This window comes from Amia ocellicauda, chromosome 4, assembly GCF_036373705.1.
Source record: "Amia ocellicauda isolate fAmiCal2 chromosome 4, fAmiCal2.hap1, whole genome shotgun sequence".
Lineage (NCBI taxonomy): Eukaryota > Metazoa > Chordata > Actinopteri > Amiiformes > Amiidae > Amia > Amia ocellicauda.
The window spans coordinates 22,963,892-22,987,894 of record NC_089853.1 but is presented as its reverse complement, the minus strand read 5'-3'; the positions used below and the strand labels follow the sequence as shown (position 1 = coordinate 22,987,894).

At 39.9% G+C, this 24,003-nt stretch overlaps 1 protein-coding gene and 1 long non-coding RNA gene across 3 annotated transcripts in view; both read right to left on the bottom strand.

Moving 5' to 3' along the window:
• The window catches only part of pde8a (phosphodiesterase 8A), a 62,783-nt gene extending 45,523 nt beyond the window's left edge, over positions 1-17,260 (bottom strand). The window contains exon 1 of one of the 2 annotated variants that reach the window (XM_066701451.1): positions 16,822-17,260. In XM_066701451.1, the coding sequence (XP_066557548.1) occupies positions 16,822-16,887 (66 nt within the window). In that variant the 5' untranslated portion in view covers positions 16,888-17,260. Of the gene's footprint in view, positions 1-7,224; positions 7,587-16,821 lie in introns of those variants that run through there. The other variant, XM_066701450.1, reaches the window with a different exon arrangement.
• A 244-nt stretch (positions 17,261-17,504) lies between these two features.
• Positions 17,505-20,381, bottom strand: LOC136748877 (uncharacterized). The gene is made up of 3 exons (XR_010816641.1): positions 20,323-20,381; positions 20,087-20,204; positions 17,505-18,725 (listed from the first exon to the last, which is right to left on the bottom strand). It is a non-coding gene; the product is annotated as an uncharacterized LOC136748877 (long non-coding RNA).
• Positions 20,382-24,003: the final 3,622 nt, after the last annotated feature.

Here is a 24,003-nt window from a genome sequence, read left to right as displayed (position 1 = left end):
ACTGTGTGCTGTGTACAGACATCATTGCACAAGAAAAACTAACAGTTTTTGCAAATTAATTACCCTTGACACAAACTTCCATGTTTTATATCAGAAAGTCAGTTTTTAAATAACTAATATAAATATATATTAGTTTGTTTTTCAGGTAAGAAATACAAATACAACATATGTTAGCCTAAACTTTGAAGGAAGATAGGCTAACCTTTGACTCTGAATCCTTCCTTTTCACACCACAAGGAGAATATATAAAAACAGGGTTTCAGACAGAATTAGACATCCCCAAGTCTAACTACAACTGCTTAAGTTACTGTTGTTTCTTTTATTTTATTACATACTGTTGAGTTTTAAATTGTATTCACAGTTTTAATTGTACTGAATTCACTTTCAAGAGGTCAGGGGGTGTATCAAGGGGCTTCAACCACACCAGGGTTTGGTGAAAGTCAAGTCATCACATTACCTAGGCTGCCTAGATGGTCACTGCAATTTATATTGTAAATTGGTATTAAAAGATGTCAAAAATGTTAACCACATGTCAGAGTGTGACGATACCATTATGCTAGCTAGCCTCAGTGTAACTGTCAAATACAAAACTGCTGAAGAGCATGAAACCAGATCCAATATAGGAAGCCTACTACGTAATCAGCAATGTAAACCACTGCAGTAACACATTCAATGTCATGACGAATGGCTTAGTAAGAAGTAAGACAGGACAGAGTTACTCCTTACTAGTCTCTGCGTTGACATTTCCACAGAACATTCAGCTTGACAGGAAGCTCTGCACAGCCTGCAGTGCATCCTACAACCACACACAGGACATGTTATTATCAGCTTCCCTTTTATCCAGACTTAAAAAAATCTCCATTTTACACATGTGGTACAACCACATCAAGTACTATAAAGATGGTGTTCCATGCAGAAGTCATACGCAAAACAAGCTAGTACTGAGGCTGTAAACTTAACCCATTGTGTACCTTAATGCTGAAGCACTGATGCTGATAACGTTTAACAAAGGACAGAAGTCAAATCATGTAACAGCTGGAGTGTTTATTTATTTGCATCTGTCATTGAACATCCTCTCATAACATGAAAAATAAGCATTTCATAGTCCAGTCTTAAGAGAAAAATATAAAATCCCTCTTGAGTTTTAAACATAGGCAGAGAAAATGTGATATTTAAGTATCAGTTCTTTACAGAGTTATTTTACTATACTAAAAATAAACAATTAAAAACCCCAGGTAAACAGATTTAATTAGCCTTCCAACAATCAATGCACCTGCATCTCACAGGAGACACCATTTCCTAGAGAACTTTGTAAAATAAAACAAATTGACATACCTTGATGAATCTTTACAACATAGAGCTATAACCAGAAACAGGCTTGAATTAATTAACAGACAACTGTACATTTTTGAGACTGTAAATTTCTGTCTCCTCTTTCTTTGTTTTTGTTATGCTACTTTTAACAAAAGCAGCAGCCATAACAGTCATAACATGAAATTTCATGTCGGACTTGGGAACAATCCTAAACTCAATCCATACATGTAAAACCTACAGCATAATGGAAAAGCACATCAATGGGTGGCAAGTAAATGTAGACACCGATAGATCTGCACTATATCCCTGGACACACTGAAAAGATTTTTGGCAAAAACAAAGTAAAGTATTCAGAGGTTACCATTTCAAATTGCTCCTCTGTCATTTCTGCTTGGGATGCCTAAACAGACATTGAAATCCTGCTTTATCTTTCTGCTATTTTGTTATGACCTAAAAATAAATTCAGAATAGACTGAACCATCCTTTGCACTTAGCTAACTTCCTTAGCATCTACTGGCAAAGTAAGAGTGGAAATTCAACAGAACTTTGCGTAAAGGTGTCTGCTAAAAAAAAACGTACAAACTGTGTAAATTAATGAAGATGTGCAATGTAAATTGGTGCCTATGATACTGACAGGTTTATGACATTTGAAACCATATGCCGTTTCACGATATTTTGAAAGCAACCTTTTTTTGTCATGCACTCGAATATACAATGCTTCACTGTTTTGTGAAGAATGCGATCAACCGTTACATGTAAACACTAAACAGAGACTTGCCTAAGGTATCCATAAGAAGGAACTGTATTACTGCCACATAGCTTTCTGTAAATATCACAGCTCGTCTTATATACATAAGAAATGTAAGGACAGCAAAAGGAAATGTTTCTATGTTGAAAATAAATTGGACATGAGGGTTATTTGCCAGTACACTGAAAACAACCTGCAAGTACAATAAGCATGTAACCTGCCTGTAGATATTTTCATCCTCTAATGAAAATCACCACTATTTCTGGCACACTAAATGAACTGATTATGAAAACTTATGGTTTCTAAATATTGAATTTACCAGTGATTTGCTGACTATGCTACGATGATCAGATTTTTAATAATTCATAAACAGATGACTGTAGCTTTACATTTTATGCAACCTATATGCAAAAACTCAATAGAAACTATAAAACAGCCTTAGCAGATAGCTAAACTACAGAGAACATAGATTATATTTGATGGAAACAGGTGAAAATTAGCCAAGCAATGACAGGCTGCCAAATGTAACACTTTCAAATTGCCAAAGTTCTGGAGCCTTTTTTATCACTGGGTAATGTAAATGTTAGATAGCAAAGTGATGACGCCAATTTAAGGCCAATACTTCCATGCACATACGACAATGAATGGGGCCTTGACCACTTTGGAATGTGCTTACGTTTGCCTGGGGCACAAAATAAAACTCATCTCTTAAGATGTTTTTACACTATTACAAATATCTAGAAATATCATGATGTCCATGGATACTTGAAAGTATAGCCTTCCTTTCATTTCAGACACAAACACTTTTCCAAGGGAAAATCAAGGCACAGACTGATCCACAAACAAAACAAGCCTATCGTATTAAAGGAAGAAAAGTCTTTGAATATTAAAAGCATTTTAATAAAAACGTGAACAAATATGTTTCTTCTGTATCTGAAGCATTGGCTCCACCAATGCTTTAACAATATGGTCTTGAGGCTTTCACAAGACATCTGACTGGAGGTGTCTGAATTCAACCATTATGTGTCAATGTGGGGAAACACCATTTGCCTTTTAAAACTAATGTGAATAAAGAGGACAACAGTTCATTACAGGGCTTGAGGTTTATGTAAGTTTAAATCAGTGAAACCTTGTGGTGCTGCCTACACATTTAACACCATGACTTTGTTTCAGATTCTTGAAACACCTTGGAGATGTGCTTTGAATATGTAGGAAAAAAAAATGCCAAAGATTGTGGGTCTGTGTGGACTACTCACTTTCTCCAGCCAAACAATGTGGGGAAGCAATAAAAAAGGCAAACAGAATGCTAGGGTATATTGTCAAAAGTGTAGAATTTAAAACAAGGGCAGTGATGTTCAGACTGTACAATGCACTAGTTAGAGCTCATCTGGATACTGTGTACAGTTCTGGGCTCCACACTTCAAGAAAGATATCGCTGCTCTAGAGGCAGTTCAGAGGAGAGCAACCAGACTTATTCCAGGTCTGAAGGGAATGTCCTACTGAGAGACTGAGGAACTGAACCTTTTCACCCTGGAACATAGAACACTTCGACGGGACTTGATTCAAGTCTTCAAAATCATGAAAGGCATCGACCACATCAAACCAGAGGAGCTTTTCCAGATCAGCAGGGACACACGCACCCGGGGACACAAATGGACACTTCTTCACACAGAGAGTTGTCACAACCTGGAACAAACTCCCCAGCGATGTGGTTGAAGCTGAAAATTTGGGAACATTTAAAAATAGACTGGATAGGATCCTTGGATCACTTAGTTATTAATGGACACCAAACGAGCACGATGGGTCGAATGGCCTCCTCTCGTTTGTAAACTTTCTTACGTTCTTATGTTCATGAAAGTAGAACAAAGCATACATTTCCATTTTCAAAGCTAATTTTCAACTTAAAAACTGTTGGGGAAAAAACAATTCAAGATCATGTCTAATGTCCAATACAAAGAACCTTAAAGTTCTCTATGGAGAACTAATAAAATACGGAAGACAGAAGGACAAACAGTTTTAGACAAAGTTAATACACTGTAGGTGTACTTTGTAGTGCCTGCTAGGGCCTAGTTAGGTTGTGCTTCTGTAAAGAAAAAGGCAAACCAATAAAACAAATGGGAAAAAAAAAAATCCTGTGAGGGACCATTTTATTTAAATATGGATAAATATATAATATGATTTCAACATAGTTACTTACAAGTTACTTACTTCACTCAAACATGCTTTTCTGCCGGGACTGCTACAAACAGCTATACTGAATCTTTAAATCAAGTCAATACTAAATAAATCTGTGCTCTTAGAAGAACCAAGTATGATGCAGGTAAACACTCTGAAGATTGCAATGGTCTGACTATAGCCTATGATATGGCTGACATTTGAATGATCAATCTTTACCAGCAAAATGCTTTCTATTTTGTATTTTGTTATGAATATAAAAAAGCATGAAGAAAACACTCCAGTTTACACTCTGTAAATGTACACTGTTCAATCTATAAGTTAAACAGATATCAATAGATTATTGTAGCTAACAGCCTGTACTGAATATAATGCTACAAATTATTTGACACATATGGGTAGCTCTATTGCAAAGGAAATAAGTAGCCATTTTATCTTCAGTGGCAACTGTCTATTATAATGAAATCAATACCAAGAAAATACGAAAGATGTCTAAGAAAATAAACAAAACAATGTAGACAGTAGGTTGGCTGCATTTGCAAGACCTGCAGTGCACTAGTTAACCTGTATCACCACCTACTAGGCCTATCAGTTATGATGTTCGTATACAGAAGAAATATAACATACATCTTATAGTCTGCACTGGGGGGGGGGGTTCTCAAATTCAAGTCAAGCAATCTGTTTATCTTTTGTTCCTCTCTACAACATATTAAGATAATTTTTGTATTATTATTTTAAAAACTCATAGCCATTTGCACTCTAAGGATCACTGGTCTAGGATGCGTCTGTAGTGTAAATGAGTCAATCAACGTAGCATGGTGAAAATACAAAATATTAAGATGCAAATATAATTTAAAGATTTACCTTTTATATATGTATATACACTCACCTAAAGGATTATTAGGAACACCTGTTCAATTTCTCATTAATGCAATTATCTAACCAACCAATCACATGGCTGTTGCTTCAATGCATTTAGGGGTGTGGTCCTGGTCAAGGCAATCTCCTGAACTCCAAACTGAATGTCTGAATGGGAAAGAAAGGTGATTTAAGCAATTTTGAGCGTGGCATGGTTGTTGGTGCCAGACGGGCCGGTCTGAGTATTTCACAATCTGCTCAGTTACTGGGATTTTCACGCACAACCATTTCTAGGGTTTACAAAGAATGGTGTGAAAAGGGAAAAACATCCAGTATGCGGCAGTCCTGTGGGCGAAAATGCCTTGTTGATGCTAGAAGTCAGAGGAGAATGGGCCGACTGATTCAAGCTGATAGAAGAGCAACTTTGACTGAAATAACCACTCGTTACAACCGAGGTATGCAGCAAAGCATTTGTGAAGCCACAACACGCACAACCTTGAGGCGGATGGGCTACAACAGCAGAAGACCCCACCGGGTACCACTCATCTTCACTACAAATAGGAAAAAGAGGCTACAATTTGCACAAGCTCACCAAAATTGGACAGTTGAAGACTGGAAAAATGTTGTCTGGTCTGATGAGTCTCGATTTCTGTTGAGACATTCAGATGGTAGAGTCAGAATTTGGCGTAAACAGAATGAGAACATGGATCCATCATGCCTTGTTACCACTGTGCAGGCTGGTGGTGGTGGTGTAATGGTGTGGGGGATGTTTTCTTGGCACACTTTAGGCCCCTTAGTGCCAATTGGGCATCGTTTAAATGCCACGGCCTACCTGAGCATTGTTTCTGACCATGTCCATCCCTTTATGACCACCATGTACCCATCCTCTGATGGCTACTTCCAGCAGGATAATGCACCATGTCACAAAGGTCGAATCATTTCAAATTGGTTTCTTGAACATGACAATGAGTTCACTGTACTAAACTGGCCTCCACAGTCACCAGATCTCAACCCAATAGAGCATCTTTGGGATGTGGTGGAACGGGAGCTTCGTGCCCTGGATGTGCATCCCACAAATCTCCATCAACTGCAAGATGCTATCCTATCAATATGGGCCAACATTTCTAAAGAATGCTTTCAGCACCTTGTTGAATCAATGCCACGTAGAATTAAGGCAGTTCTGAAGGCGAAAGGGGGTCAAACACAGTATTAGTATGGTGTTCCTAATAATCCTTTAGGTGAGTGTAGGTTTGAAGATAATAAAACACCAAGGTTAGGTAAATAACACTAAGCAACTGGTTTCCAACAGCAACGTGTTTGATCCTCTGAGTGTCAAGCTAAAAATACTTGAATGCATGGGTTAGATGTTCTGTAACATGCAAACATTGTTAAACTCAGGGCTGTTCTGTAAGCGTGAAGCTTTTCCCACGACAGAGTATAGGAGTGACAGAGAATATTATCTTCCATTTCATTAGACACATTGACCCCTGACACTTATAGGCTAACTGGACCATAACTAGGTAACGTTTCCTTGACTACACAAAAAAATCAGCTTTCAGATTAATTAAGGCCACATTTATTACAGATTAAATAGTTGGCTGGGCTGGTGAACCATTGTGTTTAAATACGATATGCATGCACAACTAATACCCAAATAAAACAAAATCGCATATCCACAAATGACTACATTGACAAAAACAAAATGCTCAAACAAAAGCGGCGATATGTTGTTTACACTTGGAAAGTGAGTCTATTGTCACCCTGTCATCACTTGTGAAGAGAACTAATTTAAGTAGACAAAACTTCAATGTCCTGTGATCTTCGAAGAGGGCAGTTGTGCGTGTGTGCGAACAGAACGATCAGTAATTACCCCCCAGTACCCCCACACACACTACAATAAAGACATGCAATGGTGTAATCAAACGCAGTCAAATAGTGTAGGAGTGTAATGAACTGTCAAAATGTGTTTATAATTCTGTGTGTGTGTGCTGCTAATCAGAAATTAATAAATACCCAATTTGTCTTGCTAAACGGCTGCACTCCCTTGATTTGATTTTTTTTGTAATGATTATTATAATGATTATACTGTGCTCAGTGTATCCACGCTCCTGGGGGGGATGAATCCTCACCTTGTAACTAGATGTGTTGGAGGGTTTAACGGGTAACCCCGGGGCTGGATTGCCTTGCTGCTGCTGCTGCTGCTGAGCCGTGTTGGTCTGGTGCGGCGAGTGAGGATCCTCGGACTCTTTCCCACTGTGATAGACCACCCTGCTATCCGAGATGTGGATGCTTGAAGCACAGCCCATGCTTCAACGCCACTGGGGCCAAAGTGTTTCTCCCCCAAGTGTTTTCTTCCCTGCTTTCTTTTTTGTTTGTTTCTTTTTTGTTTGCCTTGGATACCTGTGTCTTCTTATTCCTTTCTTTTAATCTTCCAAGGCAAAACGCTCTCCCGCTTCCCTCACTGAGACCATGAATAATATATCTTACTCCCAACCCCCCCCCCCACCCCCCCAACCAGGAAATAGATTTCCTTTCTGCCTTTACATGAAGTAAATTTGATATTTTTCGCAAAAAACGGATTTCTTTTGAAAATGCATGGATCCCAAAGCACTCAAGTCCTCTGGATTCAGCTGTTCACTCCATTTCTTTCACATCACACACTCTCCTCTCTCTCTGCTCCCCACCTCACCATTTACCCATTTCTTATTTTAGGTTACTGTTCAAGTCTTTGATGAATAAAGCAGTCTTCTGCAAATTCATGCAAATGATGTATCCATTACTGGTCAAAGCCTGTTGCTACTGTCATCTTCCACACCCCAGAAACACAGAAAAACATGTAATATTCCTTCCCTGGATTTTCCTCTTTTCCTTTAAACAATCTTGGTATCCTCTTGGTGTAAGACACAGGGCTAAACCCTGTTCTTACTATACTTTGGTCCACTTCAGTCCCATCGTTTCCATCAACAGACTATACAGATTGAAACCGTATTCCTTTCTGATGTGAAGACTCCCCCCCCCCAAAAAAAAAGAAAGAAAAAAAACGTTTTAGTCCAAGCAAACATTCCATCCAATTGCCAAAAAATTACAATTAGGGAAAATAGGCTGTTTCTTGTAGCACCTCCATATTTACACTCCCGTGATTTACTTATCAACAACAACAACAACAACAACAATAAAAGAAGCACCAAAAAAGGGTTACAGTGTATCAAAGGCCCACCATTTTTTTCAAAAGAAAAAAAAATATGTAGAGGCTGTCAAATTATCCTCTGGTACCACCTCTGGGTACTGCAATCATGTCAAAACACCAGCGGCTCGGCGCTCCTTTAAAGTTTCAAATGGCAGGGGGGAAAAAAAGAAGGACGGTGTATTTGTATTTATAAAATGAAAGGAAAAAAAAGCAGCCACCAAATGCTGTTTTTTCTGTTAGTCTTTCCCTGCCTTTCCAGCGTTTGCCCTTCCAATTCTTCACCACTGCTTGACAGCGGCAGATCCAATAAAAGCACCCGCAAGGATTGACCTACAGCCTTTACTGACGTCAATGCAAATGAGCCGAGGGGAGCCAATCAGCGAGCGCTCGCACGCAGCTGGGCGGAAACCGCTTTCCGAGGGAACTTTAAACATGTGCTGCGAGAGTCCCAGCTGCTGCGTTATGGTTTAATTCACAAGAGCAGGAGAAGAAAAGAAATAACAGCCCAATCTCACAACTTGATCTGGGAAGTTGCGCTGAGCCTGATTTTAAGGATACACGTTTGTGAAATAAATGACTGTGCAAAGCTGTTTTGCCTATATTTTTATTTTTTATATTTAACTATTTGTAACAGTTGTGTTATTCTGACTAAATTCACTATATCTCTTAAAAGTTATAGTTTAACTCTCAAAACTAAAACAATTTACGCAAAATCAGGTATGTTTATCTCTTCAAGTTATTTAAGTTGGAAACCCCACAGTTCCATAGTCACATCACGGTCCTTTTTCCATGACCCTGTATATCTTTTAGACATTACCATGTTATTTTTTGGTTGCTTGTTGCACTATTGTGGTGGATCGGTATCTTGGCCTAATTTTCCAAAAGAAAACTACCCTGGATATAAAATGCATGGAGCAGTAGCTGGTACCACCAGTGCACACTTAAAGTATATTTAAGATTACTTTCCTAAGTGTATGAACCTGTAAATACCTTTACCACAGGTTGAAGGTGAAAGATATCTGGCAGCACCTTCAGAATTTATACCAAGGGGTTTGTGCCAGCCTGGCAATTTATATATTAAAAACACTTATCTTTCTAAATACTAAATACTAAAGGGCAGGCACGTGCACAGATAGACCCCAGGTGGTGCTTGAACCCCTGCCCTTTTCCCCTTAGACTCAAAAAGTGTCCTTTATCCCAAGCACCCCCTCCAACCCACCCAGAACGCACTTCGTCAGCACGCCCCCTCCCTCCGGACCACACTTCACCAAACAGGCTGCCCTTTTTTTGGATTGAGCCCCTGCCCCTCAGAAAATCTGTGCACAGTACTGCTAAAGGGAAACAAGAAGTATTTAGAACTCAAAACAAAATAACTCCAAAACTAAGCACAGGACAAAGTGTACAATCTCCATGTGTAAGAAAAGAGTAAATAATGCTTATTTGTACCGAAAATAAAAGTAAATGTCTGTACTCCGTGAAAACATTAGCTTTTAGATATAATATACTGCAAACAGATTGTGCCAAGCTGTGTTAAAACTCAGTCGCCACAATAATTAAACACGCATTGTTACATGAATGTGTGACGCATTTAGAATCAGTCAGGCCAAATACATCAGTAAACAAAGGATGAAATAGAAAGAAGACCACATGAGGAAATTACAACACTCACACAAACTAATAACTGATTGGGCATTTTGCATGTTTAACTGAAATTACAATTATCTATAAATCCTCTTATAGCTGCAATGCTGCCGCTATATGTTCTCATGGAAATTAAGGGCAGTTCAAATATTGTTTTGGTTTAATTAAACATATGTTGTGATTGCCATTAAATTTGCTTTGATGTATTACTGCATAAACCAAATATTTCATTAATGACTTTAGGCACTGAGACTAGGAGTATATTGGGCTTCCATTATTTTTTAAAAATGTGGTACAGATGTTTGTAATTGTAGAGGAGCTTTCTTTTTCCATTTTGATTGGATGCAAAATAGTTTTCCTCAAAATTAAATCAGGTGGGAAGTCATACACAATATTGAACTTAGCTTTTGAAGCTTCATTGTACCCTAGTCCAAAATCATGCTAAAATTCATTTTCAAATGTGAAACTATGTCTTCTGAATTCTGTAAGTATTGTTGAAAAGTATTATTTCTCTCTGAAAGCAGCTGCAACATTGGATTCAATTAAAGAAGCTTCCTTTCCAATGTACACTAATAACATGCAACATTTTCTATGGCTCACCTCATGTTTTCTGAGCAAACTGTGATGCTGACGACTTTCAGATTGGCGCAATGTGGAGGGGGGTTGTGGAATTTTAATGTGAGAGTGAATGGGCTGTTAAATTGAATGTATAGTCATCTAGAAAAACTGAAATTAACCTAAAATAAAAAGCAGATTCAACTTACTTTAAGTAAATACAAAATACACTGTATTGTCTCAGAGATCCGCTGTAGTAGATTGAAATTAGAGGGACAACTAGATACATGAATATTAGGTTGCACGTTTTAATAATAATGTTAGTACAGTGAGATCTACCCCTTTTTTGTTATTCCTTGTATAACATCTAGGCATTAGGAGTGTCCATATTGGACAGTTATATACTTTACCAAGAACCACTGTTATAATACCAAAAGTGATGACTGACCTGATGTTGCCTTACTCTGGGAGGATGAAAAGCTCAGGAAATTGTCACCCACTGTTTCTCCCAAAGAAAGAACTTTGGTACATGCCAATACATAAAAGTAAATGTTATCAATACATACAACCTGACCATTTATTTTCGCTATCAGAGTGCAATGTGAAAGTTGTCCAGTAGATGGGTATGAAGAACTAAGGATAATAGACAAACATTGTGCTTTAGCTCTTTTATTCCTACCCTTACATGTGTATTATAAGCACCCAAACAGACTCAACCTCTCACACCTCCAGAAAATCTTTCTTGCCCTAATGAAAATGCTGCTCGGAGAACTATTAACACTGCTTTCCACAGAAAAACCGTCTAAGAGTTGTCATCCCTTCTAAGGAATAAAACTGAGAACTAGAATGAGCACGAATAGGTCAATCTGTTTCGGAACAAAAACACACTCTAAAAATCTGTCCTGAAAACTTTAACTGTATGTATAATGTACCACAGTGTTCTTTAGGTCCGGTCCACATGGGTCACAGGGTATTCTGGTTCTCATTCTACTAAAGCTCTTAATTAGCAAACTGAATGTATTAAATAAAACTGAACTGAACGTATTTTCCATAGTCAAAATACAAATAAACCTTTAAAAAGACATAAAACCTGCTGGATTGTGTCTCTTGTAGAACCAGATTGGAAGAACTCTAGCCTGCATTGAACCTGGTCTCTGTTACTAATAAATATGTTTAAGGTTCTGACCAATGGGATGATGTCACTACTGTTTAAGATTAATTATTTCCCCCTGTCTTAATAGGTTCTAGATATTTAACCTCTATGCTTTTACTGATGTTCAACATTACTCTTTTCTATGCAGGATTTAGTATCACAGTTTTGCATTTGAACTTTCAGTTGTACATCACACATTTATTTGTGTCAACCGCACATTGTTATTCTTAGGCAGGATTCAAGTCTTTATAAAAAAAAAAAAATCTGTCAGCCATTTAAAGCAAAACAGCAAGTTACTGTTAAATTCTACAGTAATTATTTTATGCATGTTATTTTCCTCCGAAGGGGTGAAGGCTGTAGTAGAACTTGAAAGAGAAACACTTTCTAAGTAACATTTCGTTGAGGTATTTATACTGAGCTGTCATCTAGGATAAAGCTTTGTGTAGATTTCTCAGAACACTGTTTCAAAAAATCAGCTGCAAGGTCACATTTTAAAATGTACCGTTTCTGTGACTACCAATAAAAATAAATATGACATAAACCAATGTCAGGCAAACTTTCTAAATACATGAAGATTTCAGAACATTTGCCAAAGATATATATCAAAAAATAGTATTTTTAGAAAGGAAGGAAAAATAGGTTTTGAAATAAAAAGTAGAGATGAACTTTGCCAATAAAGTATATGAACACCTGCATCATACTTTGCCCATATGTGCACATCTCTGTATTATAGATTTATGAAGATTTAATTTGATCACATACACAGACACTTGAATGTTTTCAATTACGTTAGAGATACAGTTCCCATGCAAATGAACGCCATGCCAGTCCTGTAAACCATGCCTAACTATTGCTCAATAAATGTGTCTTTCCTCCTGAATTCCAGTGTACAGGACGGTTGACAGACTGTTAGGTAGATAGCACTAGCTTCCCATAAACTGGACCAGGTGAGTCTGTTACCAAATCAATCAGACACCACAGAAAGAACTAATTTACACAACATTGCACTTGGTTGGCATCAGGGATCTGCCAGATGGAAAGCGTGCCTCACTACTGTGGCAATTATTTTTGTTTTGTTTTACGAACCAACATTTAGTATTTACTGTACTTCACATCAATCATATGTGGTTACCCTGTCCTCCAATCTACCGCCCACTAGTCACCAGCCTTGTAGCTCCTGGAATTAAAGTTGTTAGAAGGAGGTTTCTCAGTCTCTTGAAGATTCTGCAAGCCCAGTGTACATGGAGTCAGAGAGCCCATCTACCGAACGTCTTGAAAGCTTTACCTTTGAAGACTGCACTGTCAGTGAGCCACACTAGGATGCACTATGTATGGATAAGTATGAATACTTTGTGTATTCAGAAGCATGACCTGGCTGTCATGTTGTGTATGCTTTTCTTTCGTGAATAAAACAACACAGTAACCATAACTGATCATGAGAACTTTAAATGTAAGGCTGAAGAACACTGAAGTAAGGGTGTGTTTACAAAACTCCAATGCCACTTTAACCTCCAGTTTCCCAGTCTGGTGAAGCCTAATACTGAGGTTTTCAGCTAGAAATCTGAAGGACATATTTTCAGGAGGACTTGCAGTGCAATGGACGAAAACAAGACATCGGATTAAAGTCTGTTAACATTAGTCAGGCAGTTAAATAAATCACTAAATAAATAATGCACATGTATCACTTAATGAGAAGGCTGATATTTTTTAGATTAAAAACATTTAATCCTGGTTTCATCCTGTAATTAATTATAAGACGTATTACAATATTTGTTAACAATAAATACATATGAACCTGGAGTGCATGTATAGTCAAACAGAACAAAATGTACACAAAACCTAAATAAGTACAGCAGTTTCCTCTGTCTGGCAAGTATCATCCCTTGTCTTCTTCTACTCCACCTATACAGCACAATTACATAACCTAGTTGCAGACACAAAGAAAAAAAATCATGCTTAGTTCCAGCCTACATTTTCTTGGCCAGTTCCCCAACACCGCCCCACCCCCCGGACCGCACTTCTCCAGCACATCACCCCCTCCCCGGACCGCACTTCACCAGCAACCGCCCTCAATGAGTCCAGGGCTGTTTTTTGGTCCCAGTCCACCACTGCCATGGTGCCATCAAAATGGATTGCTAATTGTTGAACAAAGAACACTAATCTAAGCCATTTGCTGCTACTGGCTTAAAAAAGTAGGCAACATACAAAAGAAGGGACTCTTTGTAGCGAGAGCTTGCCCTCTGTCTGCCCTCCATGTAGCCACTCACGACAGCAGCACATATCAAACAGATCAATATGATGCAAGCTAATCTATCCAGCTGCAGAACACAACATATTTGACATGGATGAGTTGCTACGGTCTACTGAAATGAAAGCAATACATTGTAAAATACAAAGAACTTTGTAAGTATTTGTGCAGAAGAGAAATGTTAGGAAAATTGTCAAGGGAACATGTGCCTAAGGAATCTTTTATTCAGCTGCACGATGACTCCACACCTTGCCAGAGAGCTAGTTACACTATATGCTCTCACAGTAATCAAGGAAGTGAAATGAACAGATAGCTCACCCCTATATCCAAGACAAACAACTGGCTCTGTGGACGGAGAAACACTGACCTGCAGGTCAAGAAAAGTTTGTGGCATTGTGCACAGTCCCTGGGTAGTATACCAAGTTATAAAAAGAAGGAAAAGTAAAGCAAGACAATGAAAATCAGGAAAGAAGGCTTTTAGAAATTACTGTAAATTCCACACCCACAACGTGACTTAAAGCAAAAGCAGCATAAAAGCCAGAGTTTAAACTCCAATTACTTTGCAAACAGTCTTGCTAATGATGAGAAAGAAAGATTAAGAGCATTTTCCTCTATAAGTTAATTGATCTTTAAAAATCTTAATATAATTGGGAGATAAAATTTGTGTTTTAAACAGTGAGTGGCTACAAACCTAGCTCTAGTGCAGCAGAGAGCCAGCAAATACCATCAGACTTTGCTTTGAAAATGAAATGCTGCCCTTTATTCTTTGGCTTCCACTGAATGAGACTGCTTCCAAATTGCCAACTTTTCTGTCGGTTTTGGATGTGGCGTGAGATCCACTGAGACCCTCACTCTAATTTCCCCCGTGACTGAGCTGGACTCGGCCCCAGGCCTCCAGATGTGAGCTGTTGCTGTGCGGCATAGCCCAACTACACAGGGTGAGCTTCTCACACCAACCCCTCCCCCAGCATGCTGTCTGTAAGGCACGCTTCCTCGCTGGTGCCTTGTATTTCGGGGGAAAACGTGTATTAAAAAGATATCATTAACTTGAAACAGTTCATAGATATCACCTAAGATAAAGAAAACTCAGTGGTAAGAAACATTTCACCTTCGAAGTGACTATCTGACTGTGGGACATATTTTAAATTGAAGGTAAACTTGCTCATCTAATAATTTCCAAACAAGCAATCACAAAACAAACAACCAAATACATATAACATCTTGGAAGGAAAGAAAATGAATCAATGCAAGCCCTGTATGATTTTTCCTGAATCTAACCAACAGTGTTGTACTACCTGGTTTCCAAAGCAATGCTTTCCTACACCTGCGACTGGGGATAACTTATATTCTTTCAATAGGCTCATTATTTGCCAAGCATATTCACCTTAATGTTTTACATGTCTACATGTTAGTATCAACATAATGCTCATGAAAAACAAGATGTTTTGGTTAGTTAGTTAGTTAGTTAGTTAGTTAGTTGAAAACCTGAAACATTCCTCTAATCTGTAATGCACAAAGATGAAACCATAACTGTTCATATAAAATGTCAAATACTACTATTGACAACCAGAATATGATATGACAATCAGCCATATCTTCTGTCAATGTCCATTTCATCACAAATAACTTACTTGCTTTTTATTAAACAGACTGATAATCTATAATAATTAGCCAAGTATTGAAATGGCCCTGATGCTGGGCCATAGAGAAAGTGATAGCAGGAGTTTAACACTTTCAATATCACTGGATCTGACTGTTGTGGCTATACCTTCAGTGCTTTCATGTCTACTCCAGGGGATATAAGTTGACTACTCTTGCCTCAGGTGTACCACAGACAACTTTTGCTTCAGGTGTACAACATGTCTCTGTTTGGAAATATAAATTACAAACTGCCCCAGAGTGATCACTTTGACATGATTTCAATTCTCACTTCTATGCCGAAGACAGCCAGTCATCTTTTAAAGATCATCCACAGAATAGCTGACTTGCCTGGAAGAAATGAAGACCTGCATGCTGTTTTCTGCTGCTTCATTCCGATAACACCCTGCTATTCCAGGTAAGCCATTCACAAACTGAGTATTCGTAAATCCCAGTTTATAACTCTGACTCTGTCAGTTATTACACAATTGGAAGTTTGGGATTTTGAACCATGGTGACTGTTAGGGCTGTTAGCAAAGCATACTATTTTCATGTTATGACTATTGTTGAACTCAGAGGTATTTACTTTACAGATTCAGCTTTGTTTCATGCTTTTCGGGACATATCTTGTTTGGCCACTGTAATTGGTTGCCTGTTGATTTGAATATGAACTAAGACTCAGACTAAAGAACATATTACTACCCCCATGGTTAAAAATATACCTCGACTCCAAGGCCTCTAGTTCCTATTGATCTGAAGTGTCCACTTGTTGACATACAAAGCACTACAGGGCTTAGCTGTATCTTATCTGTCTGAGTTGCTATCACTACATACTCCTGCTCTGTTGTTAGGATGCTGGTCGTTTGACCATTTCTAGGGAGCAAATGGAAGTGGTATATTCAGTACTCAAAACCTTCTCCAGTGGTACTCTCATCCGGATCACATAAGACTCTAAATCTGCCTATGTTTTTCAATCCACACTCGAGATTCATTAGTATCATTAAGGATTCTCAATTACAGTTTTGTCTGTCTAAAATGTATTGTAATGATCTGCGTAAATTACTCAAAGAATCCTCATGTATCTCACAGCGGGACTTTACATGAATGTGTGTGTGTGTGTGTTTAGTTTAAAATCAAATGAAAAACACAACTTTCCCCTTTAAATAAAGCGGTCAGGTCTGTTAATCGTATTAGTCTATTTACTCTGAATGGCACAGAGCTCCCTCCTGCCATCTGTGAACTTTCACACTAAAGCGCAGCGCCGTTTAAAGAAATAAAATTGGTAAGTGATTTGCTTTTCAAACCTTGTGCCGAGGTCCATTATTCACACCATCTTCTTCCAGAGTATGGGTAATGTTCTGTTCTTCCATGTTTTGAGTCGTTTTAAAGATTATGTTTTTTAGCAAGTGCTGCCATGCAGTAGCGAGCTCCTTCAGACCGTCTTAAGTGAAAACAGAGCGGACATGTCCATTAGAAATATGAGCAGAAAGTGGAGAATGAATGGTGTGGATGAGGCCATCGCTGTGCGCATTATTGACTTTCCTCTGGGGAGGCACTGATTAGCCAAACGGAATTGCCCCTCCACTCAAAAAAAAAAGTTTTCAAAGTCTTAAAATTGCAGTGCAGTTTCTCTTCTGAATTGACGTTTTATACAGTAATCGGGGGTCGGGAAAAGAGCATACTGGATGAAATGCATGTCAAGGTCTTTGCGCACTCGGATATTTTTCATACACACCTTCACAGAGCTAAGTCTCCTTGCAATCAAGAGCCAGCGTTTGGCTCTCCAAGCCACTCCCCTGTGTACAGTGTTGGGTTATAAAATCGAGCTGTAAGGTCACTTGGCAAGCATCACTTTCACGTCATGAAGGTGTAATAAAACTTGGGTTAACCACCTCTTTTGGGTCATGTTGAATATATTGATATAGGCAAGAGAGAAAAAAGTGCCAGAAATACTTCCATCAATACGCTGAGTTATTCTGATAGTGTTATATAAAGTAATAAAACACTTAAGGCAATGAAATGTGTCCAACCAAATCTCGAATGTTGCTCATTTCATTTGCAAACACTAAAGTCTAAAGTACTCAGGTCATTGTCAAACATTTTAAAATATGAGGCAACTTTTATTTCAACCAAAGCAAACCACATAAGCACAATCATGAGCACTGAGCATATGGACATGTCAATCATAAGTAAGGCCTACTAAAATCCTAGGCTAAACGTTTTAACTGTATGATTATTTTATCTTTCTTTTTTTTTAATTTAGTAAATACTACTTAATTTTAGTAAACTATTACTGGAGAAAAATAAAAAGTTTGATCAACTCCAATATATTGCTGCTTTATGCAAGGTTACTATATATACACATTTAAAATTTCGACACTTCCACAGACACAGCCATTTAGAGGACACCTTCATCATTCCAGTCCTATCTTACCTTAATTTTATTATCTGTAATGTCTAGATTATTATAGTGATGGTGTTCCACTTCTTATGCATATGTAAAACTTTGTATTAGGGATTGTTAAACCATGCAAGTCACTTTGGAGAAAGGCGTGTGCTAAATTACCTCAAAAAGTAAACTTACACAAAGGAAGTTGTTCTGAAATGTATAAAATATGACAATGATATATTAAGTAATAAGAAACCTTGACCTGAAATGTGTGGTCTATGTAAAATCGTTTTAAATAACATTTCCTTCAATGCAGCATGAGCGCCCTCTTCTGTTAAAATCAGGTATAGAGCTGATTCTTCCTGCTAATGCTGTGGTTCCCAAACTGTGGGGCACAAGACCCTGCTTAAGGTGGCGAAGGTAAGGAGCTGAACAGAGAAAAAGTGAATAGAAGATGTATGAAATCCGCGAGGGGATCCAGCAACCATTCATTGCCACCCCCCCACTGAAATCTCTTTGGATAAACTGATTCCTTCGTTCGTCTGATCTCTATGAAACTACTCTTTCTTTCCACTCTTTACATATATTAAAAATTGACTACAGTCACAAGAGTGACCAAGAGTAGATGGTCCAGTAATGACCAATCATAATAGGATTGTCGCATAGCACAGACTTCAAACCACTTCTTGGTAGAGTCATACCAAAATACAGTTAATACAAGGTGATAATTAGTGTAAAATAAAATCATACAAATAACTTGCAGCTCCAAAATGTCAATGAGTCGTGGGAAACAAGCTCGCCGGGAATCTCTGCTAAAATCTGAAATTCAGAGGTAGGGGAAGAAAAAAAAAATGTACACTTGTCACTTCGCTTGATTGTGCAGATGGTATTCTGAGGTGTCATGTAGACATGTTTCTACATTGCAATTTTTTTTAAGTTGGCAACTGCAGCAATTAAATAAAATCCTTTTTAATAACAAAGAGTTGTATCTATAAATAAAATGTGTACTGGTAAAATCATATGAAATGGATAGAGGGTATTACTGTATCCAACTACGTTGATTGATTCTGATTGGGGGCACGAGCTGTGACCCAAATGTATAATGGGAGCACCAGCCCAAAAGATTTGGAACCACTGTGCTAATGGATGACAGTACACCTTTCCACGATTTTGGATGTCAACTATTGTATGAGCTTGCTGAATTCAAAAACCTTTACACTGGTTTTGGAAGAGCAGTTTAATTAATCAACCAAGATACAGAAAATATTCAGATGATAAAACCACAGGTTCCCAAAGTTCAGCAGGATGTTTGGTGTAGCCCCCCAAAGCCAACCTTCAACCGCCCCTTTTCTGAACCTTGACTATATTTTTACACTTTCTGAAAATTTTCTGTTACAAATTGCACATAATTGAAAATAATTAAACAACAATTGAAGTTCATAAATGTTCACTAACAGAAATGTATAGGAAATAAGAAGGTATGAATTAGGACATTACAATATTTTGTTTTCATCTGAGGTTCATTTTCAACTGTGGCCCCCCCATCCCATTCAACCTCTGGAAATTGGGCCTCCTTCACCAGACATTGGAACTGCTGCATAAAACGAATACAGCTTTTTGCAAGAACACATTCCATTCAATGAATTGACAGATCAGTAGCTTGCCATTCATAATAACCCCCTATAGGAGCTCAGTGCAGATGACTCCATTCACAGGCCTAGTTGAAGTAAGACAGCAGGGTGCCACAGCGATGAATTTCGCTTCACCAGCTGTTCACCTTGATGGATTTTATTCCTGCTGGCAAAATAAACGAAATGTATATTGTAGATTTTATTGGAACTATATAAAATAAGCCACATCAAAGTGCTTACTGGTCAGTCGGGTTCCAGGAGGACATTTATCAAAATATATAAAACATAAAATATAAGTGTGCAAGTAACCTTTAGAAACAGGCCTCCAGGACCCCACTAAGACTTCCGAAGGAGTCTGGGGAGATCAGATTTCTTATGGGCCCAGAAGAATTGTGTCACTTGATCCCTTTGTGTATTCCTGTGTAAATCCCCCATGCTTAGAGCATTTAATAGTTTCCCCTTGATTGCCAAAAGTCACTTGATATGAAAGTATTTTTTGGTTGCAAAAGAGGACTGCTACTACCAAAGAAAATTTTAAAAGATCCTTACCACGCCCTTCAAACATCTCGTGAATGCTGGTCTCGTTCGAGTCAACCATGACACGTTTTTCATCCAGCATCAAGACATTCATGGAGAGCCATCTATGAACCCATCCATAGCGGGTGATCTGTGGAAAGACACACGGACAAACAACTTTAAACAGAATCAAAGGTAAAAAACTTGTCATGGAGTCATGTCTGAGAAAGAGGGATTTATTCTTTTTTATTCCCTCTTCCAGAACTCACCATCTGGCATTAGCAGATATGGCGGCTGCATGACAGTCCATCCAGCTTTCTTGAACATATTTATCTGTCAAAATGCCACAAGACAGAGGGGAGAGAGTGGGTTAATATTTCTCCATTTACAAAATTAACTTCAATCTGCCCACTAGAGGGAGTCTGTATAAAACTACATGGTACGTTAAGATTTAAATGAACCAAAGTTTAAAAACAAATTTAAATGAGCTCCGACTGGATATGTGTGCAGTTCTATAAGCAAACATGCTCGAGTGCATACCTTTAGCAATATAATGATGTATTAAAAAGTCTTGTAAAGTCTTATCTGAAACCGGAGTTGTTGGGGGGGAAGCAGGGAGAAGCACACATCTGAAATAGAGATTGACCATGTATGCCATTCCCCATGCCCCCCTCTTGAAAATAGAAGGCTATGCCTCAGTATGCGAGAGTATTTTCCAAGAACAAGCAGTCCTGACCTGATGGCAAGGGTGATCCGGATTGGACAGCACTAAGCCTGGTCCAACGATGTTGAAGGTGGCGTCAATGTGCATTGGATATGAGTCCTTGAAGGAAATTATGTGCACTCTGTAGTCCGGAGCAAGGTGGCGGCACAACCACTCTGTCCCCATGTAGTTTGTCACCTGAAGGAACAATTTTCGAAAAAGGTCCGGACTGATGGGAAATTAAAAGGTACAATGGGCATTTCCTCATGCAATTCATTTTGATTGTTCGATTGCCACTCCTCCCCCAGTTCAGACCTGCACACTGGAGGCTTCAGGGGGAACCCAGACACCCCTTTCACTTAAAAAAAAGACAAGATAATAAACAAGTAATAAACAATCTAATGTATTGAAATTAATTGGAAATGCATCAGATAAACAAAACAAAAATAAACAAAAACAAAACAATCTGATGCATTTAAATAAAATAAGAATGGTCAATGTATTAGACAAAAAAAACACAACAAAAACACCAAACTATCAAAACAGGAAAATAAGTGTCTATTAAAAACAATTAATTCGGGGGAGTATCTGTCTCTGGAGGACGAAGCCTTTAAGAACTGGCACATTCAAGATCTGGGGGAGTATCTGTCCCTGGAGGTGGTATCCCATCACGGGATCCTAAGCTCCCCCAGATCTTGAATGTGCCAGTTCTTAAAGGCTTCGTCCTTGCCCCTCTGGTGGATCTCCAGGCCCTCCCACAGGGCCTGTTTCACCACGCAGACAACACGCCACCAGCACCTCAGGGTAGATGATGTTAGGCCCCTGGCTGGCACATACAAGATCTGCTGGGTGGCCATCTGCGCAGGAACGGCGAACCTGCAAAGGAACGGAGAAAACAGGAGCCAGACCCTGCAAGCAGAGGGGCAGTCCCTAAAAATATGAGCCTCTGTCTCCCTTCCCAGACAGCCCTTGTAGGGGCAGGTGTCAAACAGGGCCAGGCCCCTTCTGTACATGAACACTTGGGTGGGGAGACATCGACTCACGGCCATCCAGGAGACATCTTTCTGCATATATGTGAGGCAAACATGCATAGCATTATCCCAGATATTCCAGCAGGTTTCAGGAGGGAAATCTTCTATTCTGCTGGTCTCCTATTCAGCGCGGCTTTGTGGAGGCCTACTTTGAGTCCAAAGGCTCGGAGTGCCGTGTAGAACAGTGGGGGATCCCACGAGTGCGGCCTGGTGTAGTCCATGGCACAGAGGCTGAGTGGTCTCAGGCTGCTGGCAAAGTAAAAGCAGTTCATAAAACTCACTTTCTTGCCAGCAGCCTGGATGTTCTTAACCGCATATGCCAGCCCCTGCGCCTTGATAAGCCGCACAACGTCCGGGACCCCCCTACATCCATCCAGGGCGCCCTTCACCATCTGCATTCTATTCAGCCTCTCCATTTTACTCCCCCAGACAAACCAAAATATAATTCTGGTGATCAATTTTGCGGTGTGCCTGTCTGGGGGATATATCATGCCGACGTAGAGAAGTATCGGGAAGAGGATGGCCTTTACAACCAGCATCTTACCAGTCAACGTCAAGGTCCTTGTGCTCCAGCTGTGGATCTTCCTTTGAACTTTGGATAAAGCTTCCTCCCAGGTGCCCATGTTGGTCCCGTCGATCTTGATCCCCAGAACCTTGATAGCCGGTTTCACAGGGAACATGGTCGGCGGACCGCGGCCAACAGGCCATGCCTGGGAGAGGTAGACCTCGCTCTTGGCCTTATTCACAGCAGCCCCCATCGCTCTGCAGAAGCCATCCAGCAGTTCCTCCACCCCGGCCACGGACGGTGCGCCCGTGCAGACCACAGCCACGTCGTCCATGTAGGCCAGGGCATTCAGTTGCTCTCCGCCAGTGCCCAGGAGATGGAAACCTGTCACACAGGCGTCCTGGCAGATAGCCTGCATGAACGGCTCCAAACAGAGGACAACCCTGTCTAACCCTCGACCTGACCGAGAATGGTTCAGTCAGGTGGTGGTTCACAAGGACCCTGCTGCTTGGGCTGCTGTAAATAATCTTCACCCACCTCCTCAAGCCAAGAGCAAGGCCTATCCTCTCCATAACAAGATTCAGGTATTCATGGCCCACTCTATCAAAGGCCTTCTCATGGTCCAAGCTGATCAGAACCAGGGGAAGCCTTCTCTCATTCGAATAGGTCACGACGTCCCTGAGCAGCATGTGTTGTCGGCCGCCGATCTCCCCCGGGCACCACAGACCTGAGGGTGTGGCTGCTGCAGCCGGAGCGTAAGTGCTTTGGCTAGTATCTTGTAGTCGGTACACAGGAGGCTGACGGCTGACAGTTCTTCAGATCCTTGGGATACCCTCTCTACCCTCTCTGTACACTGATCCCAAGACCTGTGCCAGATCTTCCATAAGCACCTCCCAAAAGATCTTATAGAATTCAGCAGGGATCCCATCAGGACCCAGAGCAAAGACTCGTTATCACCTGGGAGAGTTCAGTTGTGGTGATCTCTGGATCCTCCTCCTCCTCCTCACCCCCCTCCTTGCGGGACTGCAACAGGGACAGAAAGTGATGGATCAGATTTTGATCCACCACCTTCTGATCATACAACTCCCTGTAGAAGTCCCACACCACTGTCTCAACAGCCTCTCTGCCCTCCACCTCCCGCCCCCAGGAGTCGATCATGGAGGACATTGCAGGCCACTTCTCCTTTGTTTTCCTGAAGAAGTGGCTACATTTCTCATTGTCCTCCATGAGGCTGTGTCGGAGTACCCCACGACAAAGAATTTCAGATCAGTCGTGTGTGTCCCCCTGGACTTAAGCGATTGCATAGTGTGCAAAATACACTGCTCAAAAAAATTAAGGGAACACGTAATCATCACAGTATAAAACCAAGTCAATTAAACTTCAGGGATATCAATCTGTCCGGTTAGGAAGCCTAAGTGATTGTGAATCAATGTCACCTGTTTTGGTGCAAATGAAAGTGACAACAGGTGCACTGGAGAGGTAACAGCAAGACAACACCCAAAAAGGGAATGGTTTTGCAGGTGGTGGCCACAGACAATTGCTCTCTCCTTTCTGACTGATTCTTCTCTATTTTTGCATTTTGCTAGTGTCCTTGTCACTACTGGTAGCATGAGGCGGTACCTGCAGTCCATTCAGGTTGCACAGGTAGTCCAGCTCCTCCAGGATGGCACATCCATACGTGCCATCGCAAGAAGGTTTGCTGTGTCTCCCA